The 19881-nt window shown below is 38.8% G+C and overlaps 3 protein-coding genes across 4 annotated transcripts; all 3 read left to right on the top strand.

Annotated features, from left to right (window-relative positions):
* The first annotated feature begins 8 nt into the window (after nt 1-8).
* On the top strand, nt 9-2764 carry LOC137242214 (PI-PLC X domain-containing protein 2-like). Its single transcript, XM_067769585.1, has 3 exons — nt 9-322; nt 379-1030; nt 1085-2764. The coding sequence occupies exons 1-3, from the start codon at nt 244-246 to the stop codon at nt 1293-1295; spliced, it is 942 nt and encodes a 313-aa protein (XP_067625686.1). The 5' UTR covers nt 9-243; the 3' UTR covers nt 1296-2764.
* Nucleotides 2765-7330: 4566 nt separating this feature from the next.
* LOC137242213 (PI-PLC X domain-containing protein 2-like) lies at nt 7331-10087 on the top strand. Of its 2 annotated transcripts, XM_067769584.1 has the most exons (5): nt 7332-7645; nt 7702-7917; nt 7984-8353; nt 8408-8561; nt 9629-10087. In XM_067769584.1, exons 1-5 carry the CDS (start codon nt 7567-7569, stop codon nt 9677-9679), a joined length of 870 nt encoding a protein of 289 aa, XP_067625685.1. In that variant the 5' UTR covers nt 7332-7566; the 3' UTR covers nt 9680-10087. The 2 variants fall into 2 exon arrangements, with proteins under 2 accessions (XP_067625684.1, XP_067625685.1); XM_067769583.1 differs by having other exon boundaries at nt 7331-7645; nt 7702-8353.
* Nucleotides 10088-18159: 8072 nt separating this feature from the next.
* LOC137242212 (PI-PLC X domain-containing protein 3-like) lies at nt 18160-19399 on the top strand. The gene is made up of 2 exons (XM_067769582.1): nt 18160-18420; nt 18477-19399. Exons 1-2 carry the CDS (start codon nt 18342-18344, stop codon nt 18977-18979), a joined length of 582 nt encoding a protein of 193 aa, XP_067625683.1. The 5' UTR covers nt 18160-18341; the 3' UTR covers nt 18980-19399.
* The last annotated feature ends 482 nt before the right edge of the window (nt 19400-19881 follow it).

Here is a 19881-nt window from a genome sequence, read left to right as displayed (position 1 = left end):
ACAGAGTGTATGCCGTCAAATAATTTCCACAAAAAAAGCTAAACAGATCAGCCCTGTTGATCTGAAATTTATCATCGGCTTTCATTGGAACACAACTATTTGTTTACATTTGATCGATTTGCAATTTTTTTACCCCACCAAGTGTGTTGAATTTATCCATCGGGAGCTGCAATCTTATTTATATGAGACTAACACACACCCCAACATTTTGCCAAAACATCTTAGTAACTACCTGGCCCAGTAATGGGTAACAGAGTGCAATGGATGACATCACTTCCGAACCTGCTACACAGTGTTCCCATCATCAACCTTGCTATACCCGGTAAAAATAGAAATAAACATAACAAATTTAGTTTTTCTATTAATTTATTCCAAAAGGATCTCATGACTCAATGACGTATGGTATAAAATCTGGAGCCGAACCCGCCCCAGATGCAGAAAATCCTACAAAGTGGCTTAACTTTTGTTTTCCGTGGTTCGTACGTCGTTGGGCGAAAACCCAATCTGCCAGCGTATTGGAGCAACTAAGGCTAGGAATACGATATTTTGATTTACGCTTGTGTCAGAAGAATAATAATTTTTTTTTTGCACACGGTCTGTTTGCTATGGAAATATTTGAACCTCTTACAGAACTGAAACAATATTTGCTATCAAATAAAGGCGAAGTTTGCATTTTGGATTTTCAACATTTTTATGATATGAATGTGTCGCATCACATGAAATTACACAGTGATTTGCTGCAATTATTTGGTCCACTTTTATACTCAAAATATGATGGAACATTGAATGAATTCACATTAAATAGATGTCGCGCATTGGGCCGGCAAATACTTTTAATTTATCGTCGATGCCCGCTGTTTTTGCCAAATGAATTTTGGTCAAGTAATAACTGGCAGACACCATGGCCGAATCTAACGTCCGTCAGAAAACTTCAATTATATCTTCAAAATTCATTACTTTCCCGGAATCCAACACAAGGTTTTGTATCACAATGCATTTTAACACCCACCAGAATGTACATAACGCTGAGGTGATACATTTTATGGTAATAATTAATGAACAACAAATGACATTGAAATTTCAGAATTTTTTCTTCTCTACATTCAACTGCAAAAAAAGTTGACCGAAAGATAACACCATGGATGGAAGACCAAACTCCAGGACCATTCCAAGACAACCAGCCACCCAAAGCCAATGTTTTCATAGCCGATTTTGTCAACGAACAGTTTTGTGATTTGGTAATAGAGCTTAATTTCAAAATTGAAGAATTCTTAAATATTGGAGGAGATGCATAAATTACATATGTACATTATGGCACAATTTAGAACTCGAGAAGGTTGAAAAGTATTTCTGTCATGCTTAAATTTTCTGATCACGGAAATATCATTTTACTTGGCTCAACCAAACATAATTTTTCATAAGTGTTTTACGTATTTAACGGTTTTATTTTATTAAACGAATCAGATACTGGGCGTTTTTTTTCAAAAGCTTAAATTAACTCGCTTAATTTGTTTTTGTTTTCCAATTGAACATTTTTTAAGCGGGCAGAAAAAGTTTTCAAGCTCTAGGAAAATACGCCTCTAAAATTTTAGTTAGCTGTTGCTCATTAAGAATCAGAATGGATTGCACACACTGCGGCTTTAAACACAAAAAGATATAGAGATAAGAATAGTTTTAAACGTAAAAATATGTGATATGCATAACAACAACAACATATGCATAATACATGCCTTCTTTGATAGGCTAAATTTTATTGCTCGCTTGCAAACGTAACAACAAATTAAGAAACATCCCACACATCATTTGGATGACTAAATTTCGAATTTTTCTCCATATCAATACAATTTAATCACTAATTTATCATACAGTTGAACAAAACGAATCAACAAATGTTATTCCTTTCGGTGATCAAAAGGTTACGTTTGGTTGAAAAATATATTTCTGATCACTTTTTTGGAATCATTTTTGAATAATTTTTCTGATTATAACAAATTCCGATCAAGTTTGCCATTGCCAACCTGCAGATCAAACCGCTCACTTTCACGCTATATAGCATTGTTTACTATATAGAGTGGAAGGCAGTCGAGGAATGAAGAACAGCAGGAAGAGCAGAGTTATTACATTGCATCAATTTACTCCAATCATTGTATCAATATTAAAGATAAGTGTAGAAAAAACAACTAATACTTGATTATAAGCAAACATTTTCTCTTAATTACTGCAAATAAGGTGTCCTAAATGCTATTTATTCCAAAATTATCACAGTTTATGTCTGTTTAAAAATTTAACTTGAATTTTCTTAAAGATTCTCGTAATATGGACGTTTATGACGTTTGTGTGTGAATGCTTACTTTGACCGTTCAGCTGTTAGTGGCTCGAGTAGTCTTCATACCGAAAGCGCCAGGAACCAGTCATCTGCACCCGAAAGACTTAAGGCCTATAGTTTGACATTTTACTCAAAACCCTAGAGATATAAATAGATGTTTAGATATATTAAATCAAAAATGAATGAAGCATTATTCTCTTCAGCTCAACATATTTACACTAAAGGCAGGATAGTCGATACTGCATTGTAGGGTTATATTTATATTCAACTTTACATGTACCTACTTTAAATAAATTGAATTTTTGTTCTTGTTAATTTTTTATATTTCAATTTTGAAAGGATTGTTTCAAAAATTTTCATTCAAATATAAATTTTTAAAACGAATTGTTAGCATACATGTAGGAGTTAATATTAAAAGATATTTTATATAAAAATAAATGGTGGTATATTTATTGCATACTACATGCATTGCTTAGGATGGTCATGAATATTGAGAAAGCCCTTGAATACCAGGAATATGCCCTAGCCATTTTTCTTTTAATTGTCGGAGCTTTCAACAATGTGTAGAAACGAGCAATCATGACAGAGGCATGATTCCCAAGGCAGTCGGTTCTATGTACCGGAGCGACTCGGGATTTTTCCCGACCAAGGACTGTCATTTCAGTGTGACCCCATTTAATTTGTTTCGTCCCTCCCACAAATTGTCATCCTCCCAGCAGCTCCTTGCAGCAGGACTGCTACATATTCTCTTACTCCGGGAAGGTATCGAACCCAATCCGGGTCCGTCTCCTGACCCCGGTCCTGAGAAATGGTTTTGCTGCATTTGCCAGAAAAGAATCTTTTTAGGACGGTAATACTCTGTTCAGTGTGTCTCCTGCAAGGGATGGTTGCATCGGACAGGTTGTTCTGGGCTTGATCCCAAAACCCGACGTCCACGTAACTTTTATAAATCTTTTGTGGCTCCTTGCTGCTCACGCCCAACGGCGTCCCGTAGTCTACGCCTAAGCTTATTTGTAAACAATACACACACAAATATGTTATGTACATGTACACAGACGCACACATTGATCCCTACGGGCTTCAAAGTTCGGTCAAACGTGCTTCGTACGACAAACGTCCATACGTACGGCACACGTCGGTGGGTAACTGCCGCATTAAGATCTGAAGCTGAATTAAAAGAAGGTGATGCCACGTTTGTATTAATTGCATCGTTAAGATCTGGGTTTACGTTAGAAGAAGTGTTAACTAAGGTTGTACTATTTGAGTCGTTAAGATCTAATTTTAAAGTAGAAGAAGTTGAAGTAGATTTTGCACTATTTGAATCGTTAAGATTTGAAGCTGAATTTTTGAGGAAAAAGAGAGAAAAAAAATTTTATAAAAGGAACTGATTTACAGGTGAATAGTCGCTACGGAAATATTTAACAATTTATTGGAAGAATTAATTGAAACTGCAGTATACTTGCATGAAAAATATGTAAAAAGTAAATGAATTTAAAATGGCTCAAAAGTATTTAAGTAAAAATATCAAGATGTGGTAATCACGGACGCACCGCTTTATTCAAAAAATCTCAATTGGTTTTTCACGGAACCACCGCTTATATAAAAAATTTTAATTGGTTTTCCACAAACCACCGTTTATATCAAAAAAAAAAAAAAAAAATTCAATTGCTTTTTCACCACCGCTTATATCAAAAATTCATCAAATTTATAAGGTACCTGAAGACTGCTTATCTAGTTCACTCAGTCTTATATGGTGATATTTTGTTGGAAAATGTACGTATTAAAAAAAACTGAAGTATAATGATAATTTGAAAAATGGAAATTCAGGCATGTGAAACTTTAAATAGAAGATTTGTGAAATGCTTTGAAATTTTGAAAAAATAGAAGCTTGAAAGTATGAGAATTTGTAAAATGAGTTGAGGAGTTTTTTAAATTAGAAATTTGAAAATATGAAAAATTTGAAGATTACATTTTCTTCCTTTCATTTGTAAAATGATTTGAAACTTGAGAAAAAAATTAAATGTAGACCTGCAAATGTTGAGATTTATAAAATGGTTCGAAAAAATTTTAAAATTGTTGAAAACTGAGGTAGTTAAATTTAGACGCACGCACCGTTTTAGTAAAAAAAATCCAAGTGTTTTATATAAACGGACGCACCGTTGTTATCAAAAAATCCAAAATGTTTTACATAAACGGACGCACCGTTGTAATTAAAAAATGTATTATATTTAACTAGAACGCACCGCACTTAATAAAAATTATAAATTTTTGTATACTTATATGTAAAAAAAACCCTTAGGAAAAATTTTATTAATATATACATGAATACATATATACATCATATACTTATCTTTCTGCTTCACTCCTGCTATGATGATGGCTGCCGCTGATGTTAATGCTGGCCTTCGCTGTCGACGGTGGTTGCTGCTGCTGGACTTTGCCTTTGATGTTCGCCGCTGCTGGTGTTCGCTGCCGCTGGCGGCGGTACAGTTTATGATGCCGTTATTTGAGTGGCGTGGGTTTTTGGTTTTTTTCTTTCTTTACATGCCGTTATTGTATATGTTAGTTTGTGTAATATTATTACTGTATGTATATTTTAATTAAAAAATTTGTACAAAGAAGCATTTTTGTTGTTATTTTTGTTAACTCCGTAGTTTTAGTTTTTGAGCATTGTATTTAGTTTATTATGTATCGTTTTATTAACTTTTAGTAAAATCTAGTATCTCCGCTTTTTATTAGAAAATTTTATTTTGTAGATTTGATTATGTTAATTTTGTAGAAAATTGTAATTGTATTTAACTCCGTATTTTGTTATAAAATTTTACCGACAATTGTATTTAATTAGAAAAATTTCTATTATCTCTGTACTTTAGTAATTGAATTTTTGACAAAATCGCGTTTACTTAGTTTTATTATCTCCGTTGCATTTGGTTTTTATTGTTGAAAATTGTCTTTAATAAATTATTTTGACACCGCACGCACTCAACTCAACTATACCACCACCAAAGACTGTCACGGTTCATGTAAGCTAACCCGAGCTTGGTTAGTTTTGGTTTGCTTACCCACAATAATTGCTGCGTCGTCCCAAATTAGATTAGGTTGCACGCACCTTGCTTGTAGCCCTTGCTTCGACAATAAAGATTTTCCTGTTGGCGTTGTTTTATTCCTGCGCTCAACACCGTATTTAAAGAAAATATCATATTCCACTATAAGACGCAACTTTAGCATTTGAGCCATACTTTTGGGCAAGTTAAATAAAATAACTTTCTTTTTATTTCGGACACGTCCGTCCATCACAAGTGCAGATTTATTGTATTTCATTATTCTGTCAGTGACGTGGGCGCCTGTCAAATGCAACTAAAGCTCCACGCACATAGCTTATGTTATATAACGGATTTGAGGTTTTACTTTATCCTTACAATATGAAACCAATGTTACTAAAATAAAGCGAACAATATGATAAACTTTGAATACAAAACAATCAGTGCATAGCCATAACTTAACCCAAAATAGCAGATATATTAATTTTAGATACAAAACAAAATTAGCTTCACTTAAGGATGAAACCAATATATAACCAATATATAATGAATGTAATAATGCGCATGTGTATATACTTACCTGAGCATATGTTTGAATCAACGCTCATATACTATTCCCTTATATGTTGCATGTATATATTCGCCTCGATAAGCGCTTACGATTTACTATTTCATCCTAAAATATACTTGTATGCATGCCACAAACGAGAACTTTCTTTCAACAAAGCGAAAAAATAATCAAAACAAATTAAAAAAATAAATAAAAAAATAATCATTACTTTTGATTATTTTCTGATTTTTGATTACTTTTGATTAATTCTGATTTTTTTTTCAATAATCGTAAAAAATCATGTTTTTTTTTTATTATTTTTTTAATCAATTGAAAAGTAATCATTAAAAATAGAAAATAATGGCAAGTAATCATTAAATGGCGTTTAAAGAAAATAATCAATGGAACGGCTAATCATTACCATTAGTAATCATTATTTAACAGGTTTGGTTTTACCCCACGTTTCTATAAAAATATGCGGGCTACGCGTAACTGGCCGTTGTTGTTGTTGTATGTTATATTCATATTTGTAACAGGATTCCCCTCGCGTAGGTGAGGTTGCCAATTGAGTTGCAGAAGCCCTGAAGCTATAAAGGTTTGTATTGGGTTCATCAATCACTTGATTCGCAGCTAATGATCGTCCTTGAGCTTCATTGATAGGTATAGGAAATTTGAGGCATTTAAAATTGAAAATACAAATCTATCGGTATCAATGGAATCCTTGGTTTTAAACTTTTTTGTTTTCTAAATTTTCCGATAAAATGAATTGCTTCAATGACATTCGTAAAAGTTTCTAAGCGTTTACGAAGAAGCTGTAGTTGTTCATCCAGTGCTCTTCAATTTCACCATCAGCATTTTAGTCGCCACTGGTTGTGTTCATTCCTGTTCTCTCAAATTTTTAAGCTGCAATACTGTGGCGGTGCGCGGATATTCGACGCGTTTTGCATCCAACCAATTGGTTAAGTCGGTTCTTTTTAATTTATAGGGCTTTTGGAATATCATCCCACTTCTGACAGCTGTAGCAATTTATTTTATTTAAAAATTTGTGGAACAATTAAATTCGCGTCTTCGCGCTTCGAGTGGCAATCAAAGAATTAATTCAAAATGGCGTACTTTTCTCATTATCCCAATTCCTCGTTCGTCTTCTACTTAATAAAACAGGGTTACCAGAATGAGAAAGGTTTACAGTGTTGCCATCCTAGTAATATATTTAGAACAAAATTAAACTAGCTTATTACACAACAAAAGTCGCAAAGTTGGCTATTTTCATATCAGATGGCGCCAGTGTCGCTCAATCTATCTTTCTCCATAAAAATACGTACAATCTACTCTTAATGCCCAAGATTGAGTGAAAGTCATCTATTTGAAAAACTGCTTATGTGACGGAGCTTTAAGTGCTACCAAGTACAGAGTGTATGCCGTCAAATAATTTCCACAAAAAAAGCTAAACAGATCAGCCCTGTTGATCTGAAATTTATCATCGGCTTTCATTGGAACACAACTATTTGTTTACATTTGATCGATTTGCAATTTTTTTACCCCACCAAGTGTGTTGAATTTATCCATCGGGAGCTGCAATCTTATTTATATGAGACTAACACACACCCCAACATTTTGCCAAAACATCTTAGTAACTACCTGGCCCAGTAATGGGTAACAGAGTGCAATGGATGACATCACTTCCGAACCTGCTACACAGTGTTCCCATCATCAACCTTGCTATACCCGGTAAAAATAGAAATAAACATAACAAATTTAGTTTTTCTATTAATTTATTCCAAAAGGATCTCATGACTCAATGACGTATGGTATAAAATCTGGAGCCGAACCCGCCCCAGATGCAGAAAATCCTACAAAGTGGCTTAACTTTTGTTTTCCGTGGTTCGTACGTCGTTGGGCGAAAACCCAATCTGCCAGCGTATTGGAGCAACTAAGGCTAGGAATACGATATTTTGATTTACGCTTGTGTCAGAAGAATAATAAATTTTTTTTTGCACATGGTCTGTTTGCTATGGGAATATTTGAACCTCTTACAGAACTGAAACAATATTTGCTATCAAATAAAGGCGAAGTTTGCATTTTGGATTTTCAACATTTTTATGATATGAATGTGTCGCATCACATGAAATTACACAGTGATTTGCTGCAATTATTTGGTCCACTTTTATACTCAAAATATGATGGAACATTGAATGAATTCACATTAAATAGATGTCGCGCATTGGGCCGGCAAATACTTTTAATTTATCGTCGATGCCCGCTGTTTTTGCCAAATGAATTTTGGTCAAGTAATAACTGGCAGACACCATGGCCGAATCTAACGTCCGTCAGAAAACTTCAATTATATCTTCAAAATTCATTACTTTCCCGGAATCCAACACAAGGTTTTGTATCACAATGCATTTTAACACCCACCAGAATGTACATAACGCTGAGGTGATACATTTTATGGTAATAATTAATGAACAACAAATGACATTGAAATTTCAGAATTTTTTCTTCTCTACATTCAACTGCAAAAAAAGTTGACCGAAAGATAACACCATGGATGGAAGACCAAACTCCAGGACCATTCCAAGACAACCAGCCACCCAAAGCCAATGTTTTCATAGCCGATTTTGTCAACGAACAGTTTTGTGATTTGGTAATAGAGCTTAATTTCAAAATTGAAGAATTCTTAAATATTGGAGGAGATGCATAAATTACATATGTACATTATGGCACAATTTAGAACTCGAGAAGGTTGAAAAGTATTTCTGTCATGCTTAAATTTTCTGATCACGGAAATATCATTTTACTTGGCTCAACCAAACATAATTTTTCATAAGTGTTTTACGTATTTAACGGTTTTATTTTATTAAACGAATCAGATACTGGGCGTTTTTTTTCAAAAGCTTAAATTAACTCGCTTAATTTGTTTTTGTTTTCCAATTGAACATTTTTTAAGCGGGCAGAAAAAGTTTTCAAGCTCTAGGAAAATACGCCTCTAAAATTTTAGTTAGCTGTTGCTCATTAAGAATCAGAATGGATTGCACACACTGCGGCTTTAAACACAAAAAGATATAGAGATAAGAATAGTTTTAAACGTAAAAATATGTGATATGCATAACAACAACAACATATGCATAATACATGCCTTCTTTGATAGGCTAAATTTTATTGCTCGCTTGCAAACGTAACAACAAATTAAGAAACATCCCACACATCATTTGGATGACTAAATTTCGAATTTTTCTCCATATCAATACAATTTAATCACTAATTTATCATACAGTTGAACAAAACGAATCAACAAATGTTATTCCTTTCGGTGATCAAAAGGTTACGTTTGGTTGAAAAATATATTTCTGATCACTTTTTTGGAATCATTTTTGAATAATTTTTCTGATTATAACAAATTCCGATCAAGTTTGCCATTGCCAACCTGCAGACCAAACCGCTCACTTTCACGCTATATAGCATTGTTTACTATATAAAGTGGAAGGCAGTCGAGGAATGAAGAACAGCAGGAAGAGCAGAGTTATTACATTGCATCAATTTACTTCAATCATTGTATCAATATTAAAGATAAGTGTAGAAAAAACAACTAATACTTGATTATAAGCAAACATTTTCTCTTAATTACTGCAAATAAGGTGTCCTAAATGCTATTTATTCCAAAATTATCACAGTTTATGTCTGTTTAAAAATTTAACTTGAATTTTCTTAAAGATTCTCGTAATATGGACGTTTATGACGTTTGTGTGTGAATGCTTACTTTGACCGTTCAGCTGTTAGTGGCTCGAGTAGTCTTCATACCGAAAGCGCCAGGAACCAGTCATCTGCACCCGAAAGACTTAAGGCCTATAGTTTGACATTTTACTCAAAACCCTAGAGATATAAATAGATGTTTAGATATATTAAATCAAAAATGAATGAAGCATTATTCTCTTCAGCTCAACATATTTACACTAAAGGCAGGATAGTCGATACTGCATTGTAGGGTTATATTTATATTCAACTTTACATGTACCTACTTTAAATAAATTGAATTTTTGTTCTTGTTAATTTTTTATATTTCAATTTTGAAAGGATTGTTTCAAAAATTTTCATTCAAATATAAATTTTTAAAACGAATTGTTAGCATACATGTAGGAGTTAATATTAAAAGATATTTTATATAAAAATAAATGGTGGTATATTTATTGCATACTACATGCATTGCTTAGGATGGTCATGAATATTGAGAAAGCCCTTGAATACCAGGAATATGCCCTAGCCATTTTTCTTTTAATTGTCGGAGCTTTCAACAATGTGTAGAAACGAGCAATCATGACAGAGGCATGATTCCCAAGGCAGTCGGTTCTATGTACCGGAGCGACTCGGGATTTTTCCCGACCAAGGACTGTCATTTCAGTGTGACCCCATTTAATTTGTTTCGTCCCTCCCACAAATTGTCATCCTCCCAGCAGCTCCTTGCAGCAGGACTGCTACATATTCTCTTACTCCGGGAAGGTATCGAACCCAATCCGGGTCCGTCTCCTGACCCCGGTCCTGAGAAATGGTTTTGCTGCATTTGCCAGAAAAGAATCTTTTTAGGACGGTCATACTCTGTTCAGTGTGTCTCCTGCAAGGGATGGTTGCATCGGACAGGTTGTTCTGGGCTTGATCCCAAAACCCGACGTCCACGTAACTTTTATAAATCTTTTGTGGCTCCTTGCTGCTCACGCCCAAGGGCGTCCCGTAGTCTACGCCTAAGCGTATCTGCACTACCTTCTAGCAGCTTCGCTGCTCAGCAAGCCACAACAAATACCCGCTGATACCACTCATAACTACTACCTTCGTAGTAGAGCTGGTAGCAATGCTGAGCATCAGCCCCTGCCCCGTCTTCTTCTCCCCCCCTCTTTTCTGGCAGCAATCGTGCAGGTCAGGGAAACAGACTCTTAGTCCCTGCCTCCGTTTGCAACGTCTGCCAGCACAGAATATATAGGTTTGCGACATCCGCTCAATGCAGCTCCTGCCTTGGGTGGTGCCACTTTCCTAGATGTTCTGGTCTCCGCGACGGCAACCCCTCGACGGGTTTCATCGCGCCATGTTGCCAGGTCGCAAACCCAAATCATCCGGGTACCCCAATGCTTGCCCAAGGGCGCCCAGTCCCAAGGCCAAAACAGCAATTGCGTCCTGGCCTTCCACAACCTAGGCGTAGTCACCCGTCACTTACCCCTAGAGTGGCGGCGTCACCCCTCATGCACTTCAGAATTCTGCAGTTCAACTGTAATGGACTAACTGGGAAGATTACGGAGATAGTCGATTTCATGAAGCGGCACAACATCCGCTTTGCTGCGATTCAAGAGACTAAACTCACAGCAAGATCTGCATTGCAGACCTGCTCTGGTTATAATGTCCACAGGAAAGACCGCGAGAGCGGAAATGGAGGCGGCCTCGCGTTTATTATACACCACTCTGTGCAATATCATATATTTGATCCTGGCATCGACCGCAGGGACAATGTCTTAGAACGTCAAGGCCTATCTGTCCGGTCAGGCGATGCAAATCTAGAAATCATCAACATCTACATCCCTCCTGTCACCTGTTGCCCCAGTGGATACCGCCCTAATATCGAGGCCTTACTCACTGGCAACAATAGCATTATCTTAGCCGATTTCAATGCCCATCACGACCTATGGCATTCAAACTTGCGGGCGGACAGTAGGGGTGAGATGGTGGCGGATCAAATAGACGAAACGACGTTCTGCACAGTAAACGGAGACGCCCCCACACGTATGGTAGGAAGCTGTCATAGCTCGCCAGATATCTCAATCGTGAGCGCAGAACTCGTAAACTGCGTCAACTGGCAGCCGATGGTAACATTGGCATCCGACCACCTGCCCATACTTATTTCGCTAGAGCGTACCGCCGACTTCATCGTCACTGAAAAACGCACTTTCATAAACTTCAAAAAAGGAAAATGGGAAGAATATAAATCCTTTACAGACAGCCGCTTTGCTGCCCTCCCTATCCCGACTGATGCCCGCCAAGGGGAGCGTGCCTTCCGTAAGGTCATTGAATCCGCCTCGGCACATTTCATTCCCGCCGGGAGAATTCCCGAAATCCGGCCCCACTTCCCGGCGGAGGCCGCGAGCTTAGCGAGGGAACGCGACCTTATAAGACAGCTTGATCTAGGCGACCCCCAAATAAGGAATATAAACCAACGCATCAGATTGCTTGTGGACGAACACAAGCGGGCGAAATGGGAAGAACACCTAAGAGGTTGTAACCTCTATACCGGTGTAGGTAAACTTTGGTCCACCGTAAAGTCCCTATCGAATCCGACTAAGCACAAAGACAAAGTTTCCATCCCCTTTGGCGATAAGGTGCTGTCGGATGCGAAAAAATGCGCGAGCGCTTTCTGCCGACAATATATAATGCATCCTACGGTCGACAAAGATAGACGGAGAGCCAATAGACACGCACATAAACACAAACTCAGCGCGTCACCAATTACCATCACCGCTATTGCGGTTGAGGACGCCATTGGTCGCGCTAAACCATCCAAAGCAGTGGGCCCAGACGGCATAGCCATGCCGATGCTTAAAAACCTAGGGAAAGAGGGTTTCAAATATTTAGCGCATGTCTTCAACCTGTCTCTTTCCACCTTTGTCATACCCGAGAAATGGAAAATGGCCAAGGTGGTTCCGCTACTAAAGCCTGGGAAACCAGCTAACGTAGGTGAGTCATATCGTCCGATATCTCTCCTATCGCCAGTGGCAAAGACGCTTGAAGCCATTTTGCTCCCTTAGGTAGGTTGAACTGGCCGGTCCATGAGGACCTCACATAGACTGATTGAGTCCGTAGTGTTACCAGAAGTTTGTTTTAACGACCAACCTGAAAAACCCTATCAAAAACCAGGACCTATGTTATAAAATAACTCCGTCCTCTTGGCAAATACTAGAAGCTTCCTAGGACTTAAGCCACTTGCTGCTTCTAGATCTGACAGCTGTATCACTCCTAATAGCTGGAGTCTTAGCCTGGCAAGTGCAGGGCACGAGCACAGAACGTGCTCGATCGTTTCCTCCTCCAACCCGCACTTCCTACACCTGCTATCACTGACCAAGCCTAATTTAAAGGCATGTGACGCCAGAAGGCAGTGTCCAGTCAGAATACCCGTCATGAGTCTACAGTCCTCTCTTTTTAATGATAGAAGCAACTGTGTTAGTCTAAGGTTGTAAGACCTACACATAATCTTCGACACTTTACAACCCCGCGCTTGAACCCACGCCTTTTCTGCTTGGTCGATCATGTGCACCTCTCGCCTTCGCTTAATCTCGCCCAATCTAATTGGGACGTCTACGGAGCAAGCTTCAAGGGATGCGCCCTTTTTAGCTAATTCGTCCGCTTTTTCATTCCCATCTATTCCCATATGCCCTGGGACCCAATATAGATGTATGCTTCTCCCTGTCCCGATTCTCTCCAGAGACTGCTACACTCTAACACGCATTTAGATGCTGTGCTATGCGAGATTATTGCCTTAATTGCTGCTTGACTGTCAATATAAAAGTTAACACGGTTGCAGCTTAAGCTATTCTCTTCCAGGGTTTCTACTGCTTTGGTTACGGCTAATATTTCCGCTTGGAAAACGCTACAGTAATCCGGCAGCCTGTAGGATCTGCTTAATTCCGGATCAGCGCAGTATACCGCAGACCCTACTCCTTCCACTATTTTGGAACCATCGGTGTACACATGTATCGCCTCGTCCGCCATTTGCGCACCCTTGCGCCAACCGTCCACCTCTATTGTGGCCTTAAGATCTCCCTCAAAGTGCAGGTAGGGAATCATGTAGTCTGTTCGTCTTGTGACTGAGGACGCTATACTACTATGGCCATATGGTCGGCGCTCAAGCTGCCCCGAAGCATCGAGCCTGGTTGCGGTCGATAACGCTTTGTTCTTTGCTACCAGGTCTACAGGTGGAATGTGCAGAATGGCATACAGTGCAGCCGTCGGGGTTGTTTTCAGGGCTCCCGTAATGCAAAGCATCGATAGTCTGCATACCCCCTCTAATTTTTTGAGGTATGTTGTTTTTTGTGTGGCTTTCCACCAAACAAGAACTCCATAGTATAGAATAGGGCTTACAATCGCTGTAAAAACCCAATGAGAAAGAGAGGGCGATAGGCCCCACGTACACCCCAGCATTCTTTTACATGCATAGAGTGCCGTTGAGGCCTTCTTGACCCTCTCCTCCACGTTGAGCTTCCATGACAGCTTACTGTCTAGGATGATTCCTAGATATTTTGTGCAAGGTTTCTCCTGTAAGGTCACCGCTCCTAACTTAGGCCTGGTCCAATTTGGGACCTTGTACCTCTTTGTAAACAAGACCATATCCGTCTTCTCCGCATTGACTTTCAGCCCGACATTAGATGCCCAGGTATGAATATCCCGAAGCGCCCGATCCATCAAAGAACTAATCGTTGGAAGGCATTTTCCACTTATGACAATTGCAACGTCATCTGCGTAAGCCGTAAGTTTTACGGGTCCCTCATCGAATTGCCTGAGCAGTTGGTTGATGACCAGTGTCCACAGCAGAGGTGATAGCACCCCTCCCTGCGGCGTGCCCCTGTCCACTGATTTCGTGGCCTCGTACAATCTCCATTGTGATGTAATCTTCCTGCAATTTAACATGCAGCCGATCCATCTGATTAAGGCAGGATGTACTTTAATGTAATTAAGACCATCCATAATCGCCCATTTTGCAACATTATTGAAAGCCCCGGCAATGTCCAAGAAGACTCCTAGAGCATACTCCTTATATTCCAGGGATTTCTCTATGCTTATTACCACCCTATGCAATGCGGTCTACCGACTTGCCTTTGGTGTACGCATGCTGTGTTGTGGAGAGCAGCTTTTCATCCACGTTGGACTTTATGTACACATCTATCAGCCTCTCAAAGGTTTTGAGCAGAAATGATGTTAAGCTAATGGGTCTATAGTCTTTGGGATACACGTGACCGATCTTCCCCGCCTTTGGTAGAAAAGCTACACGAGCAGTTCTCCAAGAGTGCGGTACATGATTCAGTCTTATGCACCCATCGAATATTATTTGAAGCCATTCCACGACCGCCCTACTTGAGACTTGTAGCATGGCCGGGAATATACCATCTGGGCCCGGCGATTTAAACTTAGAAAACGTCTTCACTGCCCACTCGATCTTGGTATCGGTCACCAAGCCCGGCACCACTAGCTCCGTGATCGAAGTGTGAGTGATGTCTTCTTCTAAACCGTCTCCCGATGGGAAATGTGTATCGAGAAGCACCTCAAGGGATTCCTCACTATCACGTGACCATTCCCCGTTCTCTTTCTTTATTAGTCCCTGGACTATGTTTCCCTTTGCTAGGACTTTTTTCAACCGTGCTGTTTCACTGGAGCACTCTATGTCCGTACAGAAACTTTTCCATGAGTTTCTCTTCGCCCTGGTAATTTCACGCTTGTAGATCCTCAGTAGATCCCTGTACTCGTCCCGACACGCTTCGCTTTCCGCGGTCTTTGCGAGTTTAAACATTTCTTTTGCTCCCTTATTTCCAAGCACATTTGCAGCTAGCCCCTCATCAGCATGGCTTCAGAAAACTCCATAGCACTACCTCCGCGCTAAATGTCATTAGCACCCCGATAAATTGCGGTTTGAATCAATATCCCCACCATAGAACAGTACTCGTAGCGTTAGACCTATCAAAAGCTTTGATACGGTCAACCATGGCTCGTTACTGCAAGACCTGGAAGGGTCTACCCTTCCCCCATGTCTTAAAAGGTGGACCGCAAATTATCTGGGTGGTCGGCAGGCATCGGTGCAATTGAGAAACGAAACATCAAAACAAAGGAGAATTAAACATGGACGCCCCAAATGTCGACCATATTGAACATCCACGTCGATGGCACTACGCTACCGACTGTCCTACACCCCAAAATCTTGGGTGTGACGTTTGATCAGGATCTACATTTTAGTGCGCACGCAACCGCAATTGTTCCAAGAATTCAGAGCCGTAATAAAATCCTCAAATCCCTTGCTAGCAGTACCTGAGGAAAAGATAAAGAAACCTCCTTGACCACATACAAAGCAATTAGCCAGCCGATTACGTGCTACGCGTCATCCATATGGTCGCCAAGCCTAAAAACCACCCACTGGAAGAAACTACAGGCCTGCCAAAATACTGCTCTCAGAATCGCCACGGGCTGTCTTCTTATATCCCCAGAACACCATCTGCATAATGAGGCGAGAATACTCCCCATCAGGGAGAGAAATGAGATGCTGACCAAACAGTTTCTGTTGAATACCCAGAAACCTGGGCATCCCAACAGACATCTGATTGACGAACCAGCACCGCCTAGGGGCCTAAGGAGTCATCTCCGTAAGCATTTTGAGGAAATACGGCACCTGAGAACCCAGCCGTATGAAGCGAAAAAACACAAGCAGGTCCTTGGTGAACTCCATAGACAGGCGTCGGACCTTTATGTCGGGAATTGACCGGTGAATCCAGTACTTGAAGAAAAATATCCAGAACTCGCGGAAGTGGAACGCATACTCCCCAGGGAAACGCGTGTCACTCTTGCTCAACTTCGTTCTGGATACTGTAACAGGTTAAACTCTTACCTATCCAGAATCAACCCCGACATACAAAATGTATGCCCTGCTTGCAATGTGTCCCCACATGACACCAACCATCTCTTTAATTGTAATGTGGAACCAACGCCTCTAACACCCCTTTCCTTATGGTCCACCCCTGTTGAAACGGCAAGTTTCCTTGGACTCCCGTTAGAGGATATTGATGACAATTTGTGATCGGTCGCGGCTATTAGGTGGGGCGAGCATTGCTACAGCAACAACAACAACATAAACTTTGAATACAAAACAATCAGTGCATAGCCATAACTTAATCCAAAATAGGAGATATATTAATTTTAGATACAAAACAAAATTAGCTTCACTTAAGGATGAAACCAATATTATTTTATATAATGAATGTAATAATGCGCATGTGTATATACTTACCTGAGCATATGTTTGAATCAACGCTCATATACTATTCCCCTATATGTTGCATGTATATATTCGCCTCGATAAGCGCTTACGATTTACTATTTCATCCTAAAATATACTTGTATGCATGCCACAAACGAGAACTTTCTTTCAACAAAGCGAAAAAATAATCAAAACAAATTGAAAAAATAAATAAAAAAATAATCATTACTTTTGTTATTTTTGATTTTTTTTCTGATTTTTGATTACTTTTGATTAATTCTGATTTTTTTTTCAATAATCGTAAAAAATCATGTTTTTTTTTTTATCATTTTTTTAATCAATTGAAAAGTAATCATTAAAAATAGAAAATAATGGCAAGTAATCATTAAATGGCGTTTAAAGAAAATAATCAATGGAACGGCTAATCATTACCATTAGTAATCATTATTTAACAGGTTTGGTTTTACCCCACGGATCTATAAAAATATGCGGGCTACGCGTAACTGGCCGTTGTTGTTGTTGTATGTTATATTCATATTTGTAACAGGATTCCCCTCGCGTAGGTGAGGTTGCCAATTGAGTTGCACAAGCCCTGAAGCTATAAAGGTTTGTATTGGGTTCATCAATCACTTGATTCGCAGCTAATGATCGTCCTTGAGCTTCATTGATAGGTATAGGAAATTTGAGGCATTTAAAATTGAAAATACAAATCTATCGGTATCAATGGAATCCTTGGTTTTAAACTTTTTTGTTTTCTAAATTTTCCGATAAAATGAATTGCTTCAATGACATTCGTAAAAGTTTCTAAGCGTTTACGAAGAAGCTGTAGTTTTTCATCCAGTGCTCTTCAATTTCACCATCAGCATTTTAGTCGCCACTGGTTGTGTTCATTCCTGTTCTCTCAAATTTTTAAGCTGCAATACTGTGGCGGTGCGCGGATATTCGACGCGTTTTGCATCCAACCAATTGGTTAAGTCGGTTCTTTTTAATTTATAGGGCTTTTGGAATATCATCCCACTTCTGACGGCTGTAGCAATTTATTTTATTTAAAAATTTGTGGAACAATTAAATTCGCGTCTTCGCGCTTCGAGTGGCAATCAAAGAATTAATTCAAAATGGCGTACTTTTCTCATTATCCCAATTCCTCGTTCGTCTTCCACTTAAAAAAACTGCTTATGTGACGGAGCTTTAAGTGCAGAGTGTATGCCGTCAAATAATTTCCACAAAAAAAGCTAAACAGATCAGCCCTGTTGATCTGAAATTTATCATCGGCTTTCATTGGAACACAACTATTTGTTTACATTTGATCGATTTGCAATTTTTTTACCCCACCAAGTGTGTTGAATTTATCTATCGGGAGCTGCAATCTTATTTATATGAGACTAACACACACCCGAACATTTTGCCAAAACATCTTAGTAACTACCTGGCCCAGTAATGGGTAACAGAGTGCAATGGATGACATCACTTCCGAACCTGCTACACAGTGTTCCCATCATCAACCTTGCTATACCCGGTAAAAATAGAAATAAACATAACAAATTTAGTTTTTCTATTAATTTATTCCAAAAGGATCTCATGACTCAATGACGTATGGTATAAAATCTGGAGCCGAACCCGCCCCAGATGCAGAAAATCCTACAAAGTGGCTTAACTTTTGTTTTCCGTGGTTCGTACGTCGTTGGGCGAAAACCCAATCTGCCAGCGTATTGGAGCAACTAAGGCTAGGAATACGATATTTTGATTTACGCTTGTGTCAGAAGAATAATAAATTTTTTTTTGCACATGGTCTGTTTGCTATGGAAATATTTGAACCTCTTACAGAACTGAAACAATATTTGCTATCAAATAAAGGCGAAGTTTGCATTTTGGATTTTCAACAGTTTTATGATATGAATGTGTCGCATCACATGAAATTACACAGTGATTTGCTGCAATTATTTGGTCCACTTTTATACTCAAAATATGATGGAACATTGAATGAATTCACATTAAATAGATGTCGCGCATTGGGCCGGCAAATACTTTTGATTTATCGTCGATGCCCGCTGTTTTTGCCAAATGAATTTAAATAAAATAAAAAATGTAAGGCGCGATAACCTCCGAAGAGATCTAAGGCCGAGCTTCTCTTCCAATTTGCGTCGTGCTCCTCTTGATTTTCCCTACAAATTGGCCGGACGGGACCTACATGTTTTATGCCGACTCCGAGCGGCATCTGCAAAGCAGATGAGTTTTCACTGAGAGCTTTTCATGGCAGAAATACACCCGGAGTGCTTGCCAAACACTGCCGAGGGGCGACCCCGCTTAGAAAAATTTTCTTCTAATTGAAAAATCTTATTTCTAAAATTTTGATGTTGCTTTGCCCGGGAGTTGAACCCAGGGCATACGGTGTGATAGGCGGAGCACGCTACCCATCACACCACGGTGGCCGCCAAATGAATTTTGGTCAAGTAATAACTGGCCGACACCATGGCCGAATCTAACGTCCGTCAGAAAACTTCAATTATATCTTCAAAATTCATTACTTTCCCGGAATCCAACACAAGGTTTTGTATCACAATGCATTTTAACACCCACCAGAATGTACATAACGCTGAGGTGATACATTTTATTGTAATAATTAATGAACAACAAATGACATTGAAATTTCAGAATTTTTTCTTCTCTACATTCAACTGCAAAAAAAGTTGACCGAAAGATAACACCATGGATGGAAGACCAAACTCCAGGACCATTCCAAGACAACCAGCCACCCAAAGCCAATGTTTTCATAGCCGATTTTGTCAACGAACAGTTTTGTGATTTGGTAATAGAGCTTAATTTCAAAATTGAAGTATTCTTAAATTTTGGAGGAGATGCATAAATTACATATGTACATTATGGCACAATTTAGAACTCGAGAAGGTTGAAAAGTATTTCTGTCATGCTTAAATTTTCTGATCACGGAAATATCATTTTACTTGGCTCAACCAAACAT

The sequence above is a fragment of the Eurosta solidaginis genome, chromosome 2 (genome assembly GCF_040869045.1).
Source record: "Eurosta solidaginis isolate ZX-2024a chromosome 2, ASM4086904v1, whole genome shotgun sequence".
In the NCBI taxonomy this organism is placed as follows: domain Eukaryota; kingdom Metazoa; phylum Arthropoda; class Insecta; order Diptera; family Tephritidae; genus Eurosta; species Eurosta solidaginis.
Note: the sequence above shows the minus strand (reverse complement) of the source record. Positions and strands in the feature narration are given on the sequence as shown.

Bases quoted from the DNA above. Each gene is read 5' to 3' on its own strand.
- LOC137242214 (XM_067769585.1), top strand. From the start codon at position 244: ATGGGTAACAGAGTGCAATGGATGACATCACTTCCGAACCTGCTACAC. The intron at 323-378 runs GTAAAAATAGAA...TTATTCCAAAAG, and splicing joins CATCAACCTTGCTATACCCG to GATCTCATGACTCAATGACG. The intron at 1,031-1,084 runs GTGATACATTTT...TTGAAATTTCAG, and splicing joins AGAATGTACATAACGCTGAG to AATTTTTTCTTCTCTACATT.
- LOC137242212 (XM_067769582.1), top strand. From the start codon at position 18,342: ATGGGTAACAGAGTGCAATGGATGACATCACTTCCGAACCTGCTACAC. The intron at 18,421-18,476 runs GTAAAAATAGAA...TTATTCCAAAAG, and splicing joins CATCAACCTTGCTATACCCG to GATCTCATGACTCAATGACG.
- LOC137242213 (XM_067769583.1), top strand. From the start codon at position 7,567: ATGGGTAACAGAGTGCAATGGATGACATCACTTCCGAACCTGCTACAC. The intron at 7,646-7,701 runs GTAAAAATAGAA...TTATTCCAAAAG, and splicing joins CATCAACCTTGCTATACCCG to GATCTCATGACTCAATGACG. The intron at 8,354-8,407 runs GTGATACATTTT...TTGAAATTTCAG, and splicing joins AGAATGTACATAACGCTGAG to AATTTTTTCTTCTCTACATT.